This window comes from Taurulus bubalis (genome assembly GCF_910589615.1).
Source record: "Taurulus bubalis genome assembly, chromosome: 14".
NCBI lineage: Eukaryota > Metazoa > Chordata > Actinopteri > Perciformes > Cottidae > Taurulus > Taurulus bubalis.
In genome coordinates, this window is record NC_136602.1 from 14,007,600 (window position 1) to 14,024,658 (window position 17,059).

Here is a 17,059-nt window from a genome sequence, read left to right on the forward strand (position 1 = left end):
AAGCTAACGGCCATCTCCATTCTCTCTACATCGCTGGTTTTATGATATTAAATGTCAAACCATTGGGTTCCTCAGAATAATTAAATCAAATAAATTATTGCACCTAGGCAGAACCATCTTGTAGCCTAACCCAATTATAATGCACTGTAAAGCTAATTATTAACCATGATTACAATTAGTCTAATTTGAATAAATGTAGTCATTAGCGGGTTCATCCAAGTCAGTGACTCTGAACTGTGGGGGATGATGGTCTCTCTCTCGATCTCTCCCACTCACAGAGAGAGGAGCGTGGAGAAGGAGACTGAAGCATATCCACACCCTTTTATCTTCATCCCATTTTTCACACACCGACCTTCACGAAATGGCCTGCACCCTTCACCTTTCTTGGGTACTTGAGGCATATTGCGTGCTGCTACCAGGATTCATATTTGCTGTTCATGCCTGTGCAGTGTTGGACAAGATCCACCCACCAGCACCACTGAATGCACTGCAACTGCTTGTAATATTGCATTGGTTTGTCTTTTGTTTAAAAGAGATTTTGCTGTTGTGATCCAAGATGAATTACAGACCAATCTAACAAACACGAATCCACTTTAAATAGATGATTTAAAACTATTTATATGAATCAAAGAATGTCCGGCCCAGGGCATATATTTATTAATTTGGGATAGTAGTGCTATAATTATAAATGCATTTAAAAAGTGTTACAGTGCAGTGTCTTACTGCAGTAAGAGAGCCTGGGCAACAGTTTATTTCCAAATAGTCTCCTGAGTTTATACAGAATAGTTAACAGTAAGAGCGTTCTATAAACATCTGGCTCACAGGCCAGCAATGTCAACAAACAAACAACTGAATTATAAGATCCCAAAACTGCTGTGCTGGAATGGATCTGTGCAGGAAAATACAAAACCCTCATTTACCAACAGTTGTAGCGTACAGCCAAAACACAAATGCTAAATACCATACTGATAGTTCATAAATAGTGTCCTTTGGTTGCCACTCAGTTCAATTGCCCTCACGGGAGGTACCATGACATCCACGTGTCCAGACCGGCTTTGTTTACAGCTGTTTTTCCTGGAAGACAATCTGAGCGTACACAGTGTCTGGGCTGCAGTCGGTCGGGTCCGGACTGAAGGAGGCTGGGGGGTCTGGCCTCGGTCTGACCAGCTCCAGTTCTGCATATGTCAGACTATCCTCCTGTGATACTCGAGGCTGGAGGAGGGAGGGAGGGAAAGAGTGAGAGAATCTTGAAGGAATTTACTCTAGAGATAAGTCAAAAGAGGAAAGATATCTTATATCAAAATATATTTAGTGAGCATTTAAAAAAAAAAAGATGCATATAGGGAGTATATGCGCCCTGTCTTAATTTTATATTGTTCAGCAAACATAGTATTCTTCCACTTTCCATGGAAAACCTCCCCTTAGTTCTTTTCAGCTGCAGAAGGTATGTGTTCACAGGACATCTTGGAACATCTAGTTTACTCGAATAACATTTGGTACAATAGCAGTCCTTTCCAACATCCCTAGGTCCTTGTTGCACTAATCCAATCAATATGCTCGGGCAAAAGGAATGCTTACATCTCCGGAGCTTTGTTTCACGACACAATCACAAGAATGGCATCAGTAGAAATACTGATGATCCTTAGTTTGAGTAGTTAGATATTTGTTTGACATTTTTATTGTAGATATAAAACCAACGAAGCACTCTAAATAAATAATTGTGTTTGAGAAGCAATAAAGCTAAATAGAATTATCAAGCTCATAACTGAATGAAGAGATGGCAATAAACTCCTGTAGACAATTGTGCAGTCGTGAGACATATTCCCTCCCTCTTGCTTGTGCCTCAATAACAATTCTGCACATGAAAAAATATATTTTCAAAATGTTAACAAATACATTTTAACTCGGGGCATATGTTTCTTACATTATTGTTGGGTGAAGTGGACATTGGTGTTTGTATGAAGGGTGAGAACAAGGAGACTTACAGTGGAGGAACTCCTGAGCTGAGTCTTTAACCTTCTGGGCTTCTGAGGTCTCTTCGCAGCAACAGGCACTGGAAAAAAAGAGATGACCTTAATTGACTAAAATAAAGAGGATTGTGGCTGAAAAAGTCCTTCACAACCACTTTCATATTAAACCTCGTCAAGGTGCAGTTATATTATATAGTATGTATGTATGATAATATATGTTTATACTCAGCTGGATTTCACTTAAATACAGTAACACATTTCATACTCGAACAAACTGCTGTTTTTGTCAGGAAAATTTAATTTAGCTGGATTTATCATTTTCTGCTTTTGTACCTGCTGGCTACCTTCATTTGTTTCTAGTTTTCTTTACCCACTCATTGTTTTTGGGGGGCTGGAGCCTACTCTCATGTCTCCAATGTGTTTGCAAATGAGGCGAAAACTCAAACTTTAAAAATATCTCCTTTCTGTGGGGTGACTATTAATTACTGAGCCTACTGAGCACCTCTTAAACATTTTGAAAACCAACTTATGTTTAGGCCTCTGCTTGAAAATTGCATACCCAAACTAAAAAGGGTGTATCTCTGCAACCACTAGGGCTGTCTGAATAATTTTGGTGATATAATAAAAGGTACACATGTGAGATTTTATTTCGATGTGTCAATAGCAGTCTATATGTTACTGGTTAAAAATAAATGAAAATGGCACACAGCATAAATTAAGAGGTTTCAGGTCCGCCTAATAAAAAAGGACTTTCAGGATGATTATTTCTTTGAAATGATGCAGCTGTAAGGTCTAACTCTAATCCAAATCATAACACAATGCGTGAACATTCTCTCTGCACAGGTTGACTTTGATAAAGTTAAGCAGAACAAAGTTAGAGAGGGATTTAGTTTCAATTCAGGCGAGGTCTCATTGGGGCCCATTTGGGCAGTTTTGAATGCTATTTGAATGTTCTCATGTACCAAACCATATATTTTACTTGCATATTACCTATGGTGTTCAATACATCCAAATGCAGCAGTTTTGGCCTTTTATAAAAAAGTGTGTGAAAGTATTTTTGTGGTTCAAATTAATATATAGTTTATGTATGATGTATCCTAATGCAGTGATCAAAGTCCTAATTATGTTTTTCTTTTTCTTTTTTCGATTTTTGTAAAATACTGAACACTTTTGCCTCTCCAGGCTGATAAAATAACCATCAAATCAAACATTCTGGAAAAATAATCTTTAAACTGCTCATAACTCATGTCCAAACTGAGCCCATATTTAACCAATGACGTTGCGTCACATGTTTGCTTTATTTTAAAAGGTCACAAGGCAAAGAAATTGGGGAACCACTGAAAAATACGATTTCTCCCAGAGGATATATTCTGCACTTGAAAGCCCCTTTACCTTTGGCTGGTATGTGTGGCGGTGGCACCTCGGGGAGTTGAGGTGCTGTTACTGCTCTTCTGTCATGTTTCTGTCTTGTGTCTTTCCTTTGGGTTCTCGGGGAGCAACTGGAGGAACTGCTGGAGCTGGTCACAGTCTCTCCTGAGCTGCATGGAGCAGAAGAGTTTTTAAAGTTTTACTTGCATCAATGATTATTCAGATTTTTTTATTTGATCAGTTGATAATTTAGCTTGTTTTTTTTTCCAACCAGCAATCCAAAACCAAAAATATTAACTTGAAAACGTTTGAGAAGTTATCAATAGAATGACGAAGTAATCAATTACTTTTTACAGCACTAGTTTTATTAAATAACTGCACCTGCTTTCTGGACACTTTACTATAAGGTAAGTATCTGTTGAGAAAGTAGCAGAACAAAATTGTTATTGTTTTGAATAGAAAAACTGAAATATAAGGTTCAAAATGTTAAATTACTGACGTAAAACAAATGATGGTTTCACCTTTGAGCCTGTGTCTTCTGTGAAAGTATTGGCCGGTGAGAACCAGAGTGAACAGGAAGATGGACAGCAGGCCCAGTGAGCAAATCAACACAGCACACAAATACACATCTATAAAACAAAAACATGAAACTCCTTAAAAAGGCGGACAACAGCATTACCTGTCAAAATAAGACTTGTATGTGGTGAAGTAAAACAGAAGAAATACTATAGATGAAACAGTACCTGCGTATAAACGCCACAGTCCTTCACTGCCACCATCTTCAATAGTGAAGTGCACTTGAGAAAAATGTAAAAAACATAAAAAAGTAAGTAAAAAATAGGACATTGAGGGTAGAAAACTGTACCCAGACTAAGTATCTTTTTTAAATTGCTGTCGTCTGAGGGCACTGTCTCAACACAGCAGACAGACTCAGTGGTTTCCATAAATATCAAAACTGCACATGAAGGGAGATTCTGCTGCAGCATCAGCCAAACCCATCACACGCACACACGCACACGCACACATGCACATGCGCACACAAACACACACACACACACACACGCATGCACACAATCACACACAAACACAGAGGTCTGCTTGTATTGCTGTTCTTGGACAGTGTTTGGGGGTTCCCCATTGCTCTGCATCTCCACTTCCTTTTGTCGGTTGCTTCACAATCGTTTAATGTTGCAATTGTCTTGTGTGTGCTTCTAAGTGTGAAAAGAGAACACATAAGGAAGTTGTTGTCAGTGTGTGTCAATGAATGATGGGTTGTATATAGGTCAGGGGTATTTAGCAAGAGGTTGAGGAGAGAGTGAGCAGAGGCTATGTACATAAATTACTTAGTGTCCCCATAATGGGTTTTTAATATGTCTTTTAAACACAGGTTGATAAACATATTAATAAGAAATGATAAGATATTAACTCTAATTGACTTCTAGCCTGTTTCCAGACTGCTGAACTGCCTGCAGAATTGTCAAATGTGGTCTCGGCCATTCAGTCTGAATATCATGTTAATTAATGTCAGGGAGCAACACAATGGCTTTTGTGTGAGCAGAAATAACAAACTGGATCAGATGTTTGATCAGTTTTACAGGCAGAAAAAGCAGAAGACGTATAACGCAACACAAGGCATGTGTTTTTAAAGATACTGCTGTGTTTGATTAGATCTTTATACACCTAATTATTTATAAAATATGTATCTAGTCCAAGAAAAGGATACAAACTAAATTAATTGGATCATAGACATAACAATGAAGGAGGCTTTGTCACATTGCAATGTCATACAAGGGCTTGCAATATGCTGTTTATCTAATTCTTAAATTATTATATTGTTAATTTAATGTCATAATAATTCCGGAGGGCAAATCTATGGAGTTTTATTGGGCTGCATTAGGTTGCATGGCATTCCTGCTATATTGTCCCCTGTTGACCACACAAAGTTAAGAGTTAACGTATAACTCAACCACATATCTGATCTTTTACACTGTGGTTAACCACATGCTAAACCTCTCATCTGATCAGTGCACCAGCCACAGGTTCACAGGTTGGCTGTTAGGGAGCTATTAAAGTACACACTCTCTCCAGATGTGTCTACACAACCTCAAGTTTAGAAGGTTTTCATGGAAAGCTGAAAACCTTCAGGTACACATTTAGGCTCATCTGCTTTACCTCATCAGTGCAGTTGTTAAGACACGACACAGAAAAAATTAACCACCCGGTAAAACCGGCAGGGTTAGAAACCTGAAGTCAGAGAGTTAAATACAATTTATTCTAACCACACAGATGGTCTGTCATTTTTCCAGTTTAGAAAAGCAGAAATCACTCAACCATTAGGTCTGAAGTTATGGGAGAGGACAAATGTCTAAAATACAATTATATCTGTGGGGTGTGGTCTTTGCTCTGAGATCTGCACACTGAATTTTAGAGACATGGGTTCCCTGGATGACAGTTACAAGTTAGTCTTCTCTTTATTTACCCGTATACAATATCAGCTCTTGTGTCCCTGGTTCTGTGGTCAATGCATGTCAGAGATGCCTGAGGTTGTGTGGCTTCCTTCGTGAGACGTTGCCCTGAATATAGGGCAGGGCGTTGTCAGATGGTTCTCTCTGACTCAAACCGCTACACATTTCTGGCATACAATTAGTCAAAGGTAAATGGCGTCAGGTGAAGCCACACTTATAGCACGGTATTGTGGCATCTTTGATATCTATTGAACCCCTTTTATCTACTGCATCCCACTGAGACAGGCGGCTTTCCGATTCAATCCAGTTAAAAAGGATCGTACAGTGTAAATAAACATGTATTACTGCATGTGATTTGAATTAGTTCCATGATTTTTTCAAGTTGTTTATTACATATTGGCCCAGACTAAATAAGTTCCACTGCAGCTAAATTCTCCAGCAAATTTTCTCCTGAGGCGTGCATAAAAGCAAACCCGGAATGCTGACGTCATGTATAGCTCATATATGAGTTTTTGAACAAAGCCAGCTCAGCAACACCTTTTACTCCTTACACTCATACACAGAGTGATATTGTTGAGTGTGGTTTGGCTGCTGAGCTCATTGTTTTGAGATGGAAATGCCAGAGGATTGGGGTCACGCTCAGACACACACACAGCAAAGCGCAGCTAGAGTCAGAAAATACATGCAACACATTTCTATTCGGCCTTGTTCTTTTAATAAAAATGTTGCTCCTCCTTAATGCAGTTATTTCCATTGCCAGATAACATGGACAGCATGTCTCAGCTGTGTGTGTGTGTGTTGCTGTAAGGGAACTTGGAAAGGAATATTCCATGGAAAACATTGTCAGATTAATAACCCCAGATGTCCCCTTTGGGGTTGAAAAAATCGAAATGTAAAAGACTTTATTCATTTATTGTCAAAGGCCAAATGGTGTACCACGCAATGCACACTTTTCCTGTTTTGCCAGGTGGTCGTGAGAGATAGAATTGTTTTTCTTCACTCGCCTGCCTGGACCAAGTGAAGATTGAATTAATGTTGAATAAATCCCCTTGCATTTGATCTGACAAAAGGCTAAAAAGTGAATGCAATCTGACCCCCTATTGTTCTTTGGTTCACTGTCTGATTGACTTTTGGCTCGCCCTCCATCAGGAGATACCACCCAGATGCAGTAGGGTTTAACATCTTGCTCAAGAACATCTAGACAGCAAGGATGCTCGCTGAGAAAGGGTTTCAAACCCCCCCCCCCCGAAAAGGCCTTATAGCCCATTATCAGCCAAAAAGGGGCCCTGGCCCTTTCAATAGACAATGTGAGTGTGTTAAGGTCACATTGAATTACCTGTCAGCTGTGTGGTGCTGGTACCATTGGATGATGCTCTCCATATGTTTCTGTGTTTGCGAATCTCTTGAACCCTGCAGGTGTAGAAACCCTGGTCCATCCCTGCTGTCACGTTGAGAATCCACAAACGGTACATCTCTCCCTCCGTCTCCTCATGTAGACGGAACTTTAGCTGGGGGAAACGACGGGTGTAGTTCCCGTACAGCTTCATTTTCTTTATGCCCATCTTCACAATCAGAAACTGAGAGGGCTCGAGAGCAGGAGGAGAGGGCGACGGAGCGGATGGAGGGGGCGCCAGAGTGGAAGCAGCAAGAGGAGAAAAGAACCAGCGTAGGATGAGGACGCTGCCGCTCCTCTTCCTCTGAGATACCAGACAGGAGAGTGTCACGTTGTCTTTCTCTGTTACCATGACAACGGGCCCAGGGGTCACCGTCACATTCAGGCCATGACATACCTCTGTTGACAAAAGACAGGTGATATGAACAGTCTTTTTATATATATATATATATATATATATATATATATATATATATATATATATATATATATATATATATATATATATATATATATGTTTGTTTTTTGCATACCACATACTTTATTGAATGTGTTCCTTTTTTTCTCTGTGTGCTTGTTGTATTGTGTATGGTTCATATTTTGTGTTTTATGAACAAAAAAAGCTATAACGCATATAAGGCTATAAGACTTTGCAAGCTTAAGAAAACTCAGAATACTGTGATGGTAGCTTGTGTGACCCCTCCCTGCTAGTTAAATTAGCAATTAACTAGAGTTGCTAATGAGCCTCACATGGGAACAGTCTGAGTTCATTTTTGCAAGAGGTTTGATTTCCTGCCAATTAAACATAATTGTAGTATTTAGACAGAGTATGTTTAGATGCACACCCACAGTGGCTAATGGGATTTATCTCACTATCACTTTTACTTAATGGCATTCCATCACTGGATGGGAATTCAGTCTGTAACAGCTAGAAAGTGGAAGAGGACTGAGAGTCAGAAAACTAAAACACACTTTGTGTGTCCCTAGTTCACGTTCCTTTGAGGTACTTTTATTCTCCCGCCAGCTGGGCCTGGTCTGCCTAGAAGAGACATGAAGTCTGGACACAATATGTGAAAGCAGACAGCCAAAGAGAATCTACAGGTGGGAAACGTTGGTCTTCAGTACAGCATGAAAGGGTAAAGAGAACCACGACAGGATAACAGGGACCATATGGGCTGCCGTGCTGTTTTCTTTGGGGTTTTGTGGCTGTGTTTGTTGGGGAATCTCCCTCAGGGTCTGCTGCACTATTTAATGTGACAACAAAAGCAGAAAGAGGGACTCAAACCAAACTCTAAACGTAACTAAATCAAAAGAGTATAAGGCAGGAAATATGAGTTATAAGTCCACTGAATGGTCCTTTATGGAATGGAAATTATACTGAGCTTTTCACTGATCACGGGGAACAAACTTGCTGAACTCCACAACTGATTCTAAACAAAGCCATATATGCCCAGTCTGCAAAATAACCTTCAGTTATGTCAATATTGTTGCTGCTAATTATTGCACTTTTGGCTGTTTTAGAGACACTGACTATTAGAATGTGATTTTTTTTCTAATGTTTGACATAATTTTCATGCTACAAAGTAAACTCAAAAAGTATGGTTGCATTGGTGCAAGTTAGATGATAGATCAAGTTACTACTATAGACACATTCACTTTCTTTCTTTCTTGCCTGCTTGCTCACTTTCTCACTGATTATTGCTGTAAACAAGTTAAACTTACCTGTGACCAGAGCCTTAGTCAGGACAAGGACCACTATAGAGAAGTACATTTTCCACAATCAGCGAATCCATAAACCCAGAAAACTGCACAGCACTTACACAAGCAGCTACATTCAAAACAGAGCCTGACTGGACGACCCACCAGAGCCCTTACCCACTATTAACTCTTCTCCTCTTTCTCCTCTTTTCTGTGTAATTTGAAACAGTAAATGCTCTGTTCCCACTTAGAAACTCCCACTCACTCTCCCAGTACTCTCTCTCTCACTCCCTCTCCGACTGTCTCTCCCTCCCTCCCTCCCTCTCTTTCTCTGTGTGTCCTGCAAAACGTAGGAAATGTCATTTCCTGTGTTTCTGTGAAGAGTCTTGGACTGCAGCCCCAAACCTCATAACTCTAAAGCGATGGTCAACTCTTGTGGTGTGTGTGTGTGCATGCGCCTGTCACATTGTGTGTCATTTGAAAAACATATACAGTAAAGCGCTGAACAAGCATTTCCATCGCACAAGATACTCTCAAAGTCTAGGAGTAATCCTCTTCTGTCATCTCCCAAGTGTACAAAGAGCAAACGTTAATGTTCATGTGTCTGCATGTGTTCATGCATGTATGTGGATGTGGAGGTGCATGTGTGCATGTGTGCGTGTGTGCGTGTGTGCTGGGACCTCTCCCTGTCTGGCTGCTGGACAGAGTGGCATGGGCTTGTCTCTGGCTGTGGTCGTCAGCCTGTCCCAGTGGTATGAAGCCTGCTGCTTTATTGGGCAGGCTAAACTGCTGAGGCAGGGCTTCTGCTGGCGCTTCGAGCTCTGCCAAAGCCAAATGGAATTCCACAACAGATTTAACCCTTCAGGTTGTATTGTCTTAAAAAGCATTGATCCTGTGGAAAATGAACTGGCTGGGTCGATAAGGTGGTTTAATCTTTTTGGACCTTGACAACGTATTTTGTTTTGAAAAAAATCAAATATAATTGTATATACAGCTAAGTCGTTGTGCAAGTTTGATCTATTGAGTAAAAATGCCAAAATGATAGTTGGAGAAATATTTTGTCTTCTTAATTACAGCTTTTACTTGGGGTTTCCCTCAAGTTTTCCTTTACATAAGTCTTAAGTTCAAGTCTTGCTCCAGTGGAGGAGTCGCTCTCTTCTGCCCTGCAGTGGTGGAAGCAGGTTACTGCTTCTCAGGGGATCAACAATATTTTGAAGCAGGAATTCTCAACACAGCCGAGTACATTTAATCTGAGTTGGTGAATCAAGGCAAATCAAAGAAAAGACATTTTCATACCATTGTTTCCTTCAGTGGATCCCATAAGTATACTCGGCAAAGACACACATGTCATTAACAAAATGTTATTTTCTCTTTTTGTGTTAATTAACTCTCTAAGGACATATTATTGTGCTCTCTCAATAACACTTTGTAATTGCCTTACGCACTGTTTTTATGCACTAAAAAGACACATTTCAACAAAACAGGATGGCAGTGGTAGTAATATTATATTGTTATTACAGCCATCTGACTAGTAAAATGAAATCAACACGTAGAAGCAATTTTTTATATTTCCTTTTTGTTTATTTATAAGCTTTACAATGACATTTTGAAAGACAGTCATTGTGGTGAGAAATGATTTGGTTGAATGAAGTGTGTTTTTATTGCCTGAATTAGTACATGCCACTCTGTTTCACAGCACCACAGAAATATTATCACAAACTTCCAACTTTAAAAATGAACTACTGTATGAAATTAAACCTTAAAAACAGCAATAATCACATCACTTTTTTTTTTATTTATTTTTTACTTTGGCACAGTGGTTGAATAGGCAAACTATTCTGTACACCATCTGCCGATATTTGATTGACGCTGTGGGTTTGAAAATATTTCATGCATCACAAACTGCCAGAAGTAGGCTTCCCCCAGCGAGACAAAAATAATAAAAACTCAAGCAGACCTGCCTATGTTCATAGAAGAAACCAATGTTTCTTCAAACTACTCAACACTATTGACACACAGTTACTGTTTCGTGTATGATAACATACTTCTAGCTTTAGGAGGCAACGGGATACGGATCATTCTGTATACACAAGACACATATCTTAGCTTCCCACATTCAAACGTCAAATGGAATGGTGAACTTCTCTGTAACACAATAAATAGCTCAACTGTGATTCTCCAAAATCAACAGCAGCAATTTAACAGCATGTCATGGGGACTTCTTTTTTTTTAAACTACAAACCAAAAACATACTGAGACTATTTTCACTTGAAAAGGTAATTTACAAATACTTAAATACTGCATACCATGATCCATGATCGGGTATCCTTATTCTATCAAATACTTTATTTACTTAGCCCTTGAAAGTAAAAGCTTCCAGTGTCTCACCAGTCAGACATCTCCATAAAGTCGTCCAGCTCACTCATGGTTATTATATCTCGGGGCTGACATTGTGAGTGGGCTGAGTTATCATTTTCACAAACTGAGCTTCCTGCAAGCTGGCTGTTTGTGTCACTCTCTGGGAACCACTCATTTGGTCCATGTGTGTTGTACACTGTGCTATATGTTTTGTCTTTGTCATTAACTGTGTCCATGTATGGAGTTTTCTCTGGACTGTAGCGATGCCCTTCAGATTTCCGTTCCATTTCATGGGCTGGATATCCATAGCTCTCGCCGACAGGCTGTTGTTCTTGGTGGAGAGTCAAAGGGGCTGATGACCTGTGGCAGGGCACAGAGGTGATAGTTTGAGGTTCGTAGTCTTGGGGATAGCTATGGTTGCCTTGATAAAGCACAAATGGCTTGCCAGCTGGAGAGGCCTGGGGCTGCTGTTGAAGCTTGACTTGCATTTGGGGTTGGCGCTGAGGTTGTGAGTATGTCTGCTGGGGCTGTGGTAGCGCGGTGCTCTGGCCAGACTGGCGCACATTCAGCTGGACATACTTTCCGGTCTCCGGGTCAAAGAAAGTCTTCGTTTTCACTTGAACAGGCACATCCACCACAAAATACTGTCCAGAGCCGAGGTCTTGCAGCACCTTACGCTGGGTCAGTGGGTAGGAATGGGGGTAGCTTGACTCTACATGGTACTGTGTCACTGGAGCTTGGTGGTTGGCATGAAGGAGAGTGGGAGAAGAGGGAACATGAGCAACTGTCCTAGGAACAGCAGTCTGGGAAGCAGGGCCAGTAACTTTAGGCGAGGCATCAGGGAGAGAAGCAGGGTCAGTAGCATGAGGTGAAGCAACTGGGAGGGAGATAGGACCAGTGACATGAGGGGATGCGTAGAAAGAGCTGTGAGAAGATTGGTGTTCGGATTGTGAAGAAGGAAAGCTAGACCCTAATGTTGGAGCATGAGCAAGGGAGACGGGTGAGGAAAAATGAGGGGAAGCCACAGTTTGACGGCCAGAGGAACGCATCTCAATGGAGGAAGGAATACCAGAGGTATCTTGACGAGATTTCTCAACTCCAGCATGGCTGTCGGGTACAATTTTGGACAACTCCTTCTTGATTCTACGAGTAGTCAACCTTTGCGCTCTGCGCAAGGCTTTTTCACTCTTTGGGGGAACAGTTGGCGGCTTGCCCAAAGAACGGGAGACATCACTGCTGAAACTACAGGCTGATTCTGGCCTCTCATATTCATACAGGCCTCGTAAATCTGCCAGGTCTGCTGCACTGTTGGCGAAACTCTCCCCACCCTCTGACATATTGCTGATCACAGAGCGAGAGTCGTCTTCTTCCAGGGCAAAGCTCCTCCTGGAGTAAGGCTTATGTTGTGAGAGAAGGGCTGAGTAATCCTGTGATAAATATGCCGACTGAAAAGTGGAAGATTCTTTGATTGCAGCAAGTCTGTTTAACCCTGTGTCAGGATAGACAGGAGTTCCAGCACTGCGTCTCATTATCTCTTGCTCATCCTCTTCTCTCTCTGACCCCCTGTCCATAGGTGAACCTAAACGGAAATCTTCCCCAAAGTTCTTATGGAAGCGTGGTTTGACTGACTTGAAAGAGGAACCTCTCATGGTGTTATCCTTCACCCTGAACATTAAGGGCTTGCCTCCCAGAGCAGGAGACGAGGTGTTGGAGCGGGGCAGAGATGGAGCTGGAGATGCAGGAGCATGTGGCCTATAAGGCCTAGTGTGAGACCTTGGGTTCTCACTTGACCCAAGCCCTGATGGATTGTGTCTTTGTTGAGAAGGTAAAGGGGAGCATAGCGGCCTTTCTCTTGGTTTCCTCTCTGTATCGGTTGAGGTGATGGCATAGTACTGGAGAGCATCCATCCTCTGTGCTGCTTTTTTCTCCTCCCCCACCCGAGTGTCTCTCTCCTTTTCTATGTGATTTGCTAACTTATCTTCTTTTTCTCCTTTCTTTTTAGCCCTGATCTCATCTTCTCTTTGAGCTAGCATCCATTCATGTGTTACTCTCTTTTCCTCCTCTTTAAGTGCTGCTTGGCTCTCCTCAAGGCATCTGTTCCTTTGCTCTTTTGTTTGATTTTCTTCTCTTTGTTTTATAATTGCTTTCTCTGGTTCAACAGCTATACTTTCATCTTTCTCTGTCTGCGTTCTCATCCCTTTTTCCTTTTTATGTCTTTCTACCCTATGCTCATCAATCTTCTGCTCCTGTTTGATCCTTTCCTCCTCTGAAATGTGAGCAGCTTTCCCCTCCTCTCTCTGTTTTCTTTTATTTTCCTCCTCAATATCAGTTAATATCTTCTCCTCAATATATTTAGCTCGCCTCTGCTCCTCAATCAGAGCAGCTCTCTTTTGCCTCTCCTCTTGTGCAGCTCTCCTCTGCTGCTCCTCTTGATCGGCTCTCTTCTGTTGCTCCTCTTGATCGGCTCTTCTCTGTTGCTCCTCTTGATCGGCTATTCTCTGTTGCTCTTCTTGTGCAGCTCTCCTCTGCTGCTCCTCTTGATCGGCTATCCTCTGTTGCTCCTCTTGTGCAGCTCTCCTCTGCTGCTCCTCTTGATCAGCTATCCTCTGCTGCTCCTCTTGATCGGCTCTCCTCTGCTGCTCCTCTTGATTGTTTCTCCTATGTTGCTCCTCTTGTACAGCTCTCCTCTGCTGCTCCTCTTGTACAGCTTTCCTCTGCTGCTCCTCTTGTGCAGCTTTCTCACCTTGTTGCTGTTTCACCCTCCTCCTCTGCTCATTCTCCTTTATCCGCTCTTCCTCCTCTCTCAATTTTCCTCTGCGTCCCTCCTCAATCTTAATTATTCTCTTCTCCTCAATGTATTTCTCTTCTTTTTGAGCAGCTTGTATTTCTTCTGTGTTTCTTTCTGCTTCTCTCTGTTTTTCCCGCCTCTGCTTGATCTTCATAGCAATGGTCTCCCGATCTCTTGCTCTCCTCTCCTCTTCTCTCTGAGTGGCTCTTCTCTCTTCTTCAGCCAGAGAGGCTCTATTCTCTTCCATCAAGTGTTTTACTCTTATCTCTTCTGCTCTTTTCTCCTCTTCTATCTTAGAAGATTGTCTTTCCTCCAACTGTTTTGCTATTCTCTGCTGTTGTGCTTTGGTTTCTTCATGCTGAGTCGCAAGCCTTTCTTGTCTAATTTTTTCGGTTCTCTCTTCCTCAACCTTCACCGGTACATTTTTAGTCTCATCTTTTCTTAGAGTTGCTGTGCATCCCTCTGTGTTGTACACTTGACCCACAGGTTTTTCATAAGGAGTGGCATTATCAAGTGGCTTTAGGTGTTCTGACACAGAAGTGCTTCTTGTCCTGTTCACTGCAGAAGATGAGGTTGCTCCTTGAAAGGGGGGCTTGTTTGGCTGATGAATACTTTGTTCTACTTGATGAACTCTTTCGGCATCCGTTCCAGATAATTGTTCTTCACTTCCCTGGTTCTTAAGAGGAGTTGTTTGTGGCGTGTTTCTTTCTTTGAGATGTTGTGACTGTTTTGCCCTTGTGTCTGCAACATCTTCATTGGCTTTGGCATCTAAAGGCATTTTCTCTTGTCTTTCTTTGTCTGTCAGTTTGAACATCCCTGTCCTTTGGTGTTCCTTCTCTGTTATGGGAAATACTAAGGGTTTGGGCTCTTTGTTCACTTTAGGGCTGAACTCTGTTTTATTTGGCAAACGTTTATCTTTTATAGAGACGTCTTGTGGATCAACAGTGAACACTGGACGTCTGCTATGACGACTTTGTATCAGCGGAAAGAATCCCTCCTTCTTGTTGGGTGGGAATTCCTGAATTGCGTTTGCCTCATCTTCTGAAACAATTACTTTTAATCTCGCATAGTCTGCAAGTGCTGAAATCTCAGGTATTGTGGATACCCTTTCTTTAGGTAATGATTTAACTTCCGGTTTTTCTTTCCCTATATTGTCCTTTGTTGCATTTGAATTTCTTGAACTCTGTCTTTCCCTGGCTGATAAACTGGATTGATTCTCTGTGTGATGTTTTCTGATATGACTGGCTTGACCTGCCTCTGTCTTCTCATTTTTATTACTATGTCTCTCTGTGGGACAATAACTTTGTTTTGAAGCCAGGTTACCATCTGTTTCTCTGTTTTTCCTCACAGAACTTGATTCCACTGTTTTCTTTTTACTTTGATCCAACATAAAGTCTTCATTGTTTCCTTCAGGGCATAATTCATTGCTGATCGCTGCTTTGTTTGGTGGTAATCCTGGAAGTTCCTTTGACATATCTCCAACATTTGTACGATTGTGTGGTTCATTATTTCTTTCTGCTTCCCCTTGCACTTGAAAGTAGTCTCCCACCATTGGTCGTATCTTTGATTCATCCACTGATTTCCTGTTTTGATTTACATTTTCAGGGATTGCATTTTCAGCTTGAGTAATCTCACTGTTTGCATTTCTGTTCGGTTGATTGCACATTTTTAGTGAATCGGACAGTTTTTTCACACTGGTCAACACACATTGAACTCCCGATGTGTCTTCCAAACTGTGTTTGATCTGATTCTCACTACTTGTTGAGATAAGGTCTTTGGTTCTGTCTTCATTGTTTAAAGAGTTCACGTTTTCTTTAAGACCAGATGATGCAACTTGTGTTTGTTCGTCAGCAGTTACTACATCACAGGAGACAAGGGGGACATGATGTTTTCCCACCACCTTCAGGTTGTCCTTCTCAGTTACTGCGGGCACAACTCTGATGGCAATGCTGCCTATATGCACTGTATCATCCATTTGATTATTCCCTCCAATGTGTGTCTCTTTGTCCTGATGTTTTGGAAATACCTGTGTGTTTTCATTCTCAGTTAAATGGTTAGACGGACTGGTTTTATTGAATGGCTTCGATGTTGTTGAGTCACATCCTTTTTCTTGCACTCGGGGTGCATTCTTGCCATCTATGTTCTTGCTTTCAGATGGATTTATGACAGGTGTCATGTCTTCTTTCACTGATGGCTGGACGTCATGTTTTATCAGAGTTTCAGCATCAGTTCTGTTGGTTTTCGTGGAGCTGATTGCTGTATTCACCACTTTGGCCATACAGTTGACATTGGTATGTGCTGTTTGCCTTTTCTGTAGATTGTTCTCTTCAGTATTACTCTTTAATGTATCTTTCCCTATGCTCTTTGCTGAATTTTCTTTTGACATTTCATTTGAGCAGTCTTTTGTTTCACTTGCTATTATGTCTTGTTTGTAGAGAAGGGGTTGAGTTTCAGCAAAATCTTTATTTTTAGTAGGTACAGCGACTGAGGAAGGCACATGTTTTTCAGCAAATGGTTCGTGGAGTTGTGGTCTCGTATTCATAGAAGAACTCTTCAGCTGGTGATTAGTCTTTTTCACAGTGACATTCTCAGACACATTGTTCTGTCTTGTCTCTATGGTTGGATTTTCTTGCTCATTCTCAAGATGATTATTCATATCAACTCTAGTTGGATCTTTCTTCAATGTAGGATGAGTCTTCTGTACTGTACTAACGTCCTTTGAATATGTATTTCCTTTACTTACTTCCAGACCTGAGCTGGGATGACAATCATCTCGCTCTGAACTACTGCACTCTTTTACATTAATTTGTTCTTGAGTGCTGTTCTTCCTCTGACCATTGTCCGTAGATAGCTTTCTTTCCTGCACAGTTACCATTATTCCCGTGATCTGCAAGATGTCATCATCCACTGGGGTCTTGTTCTGACCAAGGACAAGATGTTGTGAAGGTGCTGAGTCCTCATGAACTGCTTCATGTTTACTCTCAGCCTTTTCTGTCGCCATACGTTCTGAGCTTTTTGC

The 17,059-nt window shown here is 41.2% G+C and overlaps 2 protein-coding genes across 2 annotated transcripts; both read right to left on the minus strand.

The window, feature by feature from the left end:
- Positions 1-723: 723 nt before the first annotated feature.
- vstm4a (V-set and transmembrane domain containing 4a) lies at positions 724-8,967 on the minus strand (the record flags this gene model as incomplete). Its single annotated transcript, XM_079229402.1, has 8 exons — positions 724-1,212; positions 1,986-2,053; positions 3,363-3,508; positions 3,720-3,753; positions 3,860-3,967; positions 4,082-4,135; positions 7,140-7,595; positions 8,919-8,967. The coding sequence occupies 8 exons, from the start codon at positions 8,965-8,967 to the stop codon at positions 1,060-1,062; spliced, it is 1,068 nt and encodes a 355-aa protein (XP_079085528.1). The 3' UTR covers positions 724-1,059.
- Positions 8,968-10,464: 1,497 nt separating this feature from the next.
- Positions 10,465-16,538, minus strand: cUnh10orf71 (chromosome Un C10orf71 homolog). Its single transcript, XM_079229989.1, has one exon. The coding sequence runs from the start codon at positions 16,424-16,426 to the stop codon at positions 11,279-11,281; it is 5,148 nt and encodes a 1,715-aa protein (XP_079086115.1). The 5' UTR covers positions 16,427-16,538; the 3' UTR covers positions 10,465-11,278.
- Positions 16,539-17,059: the final 521 nt, after the last annotated feature.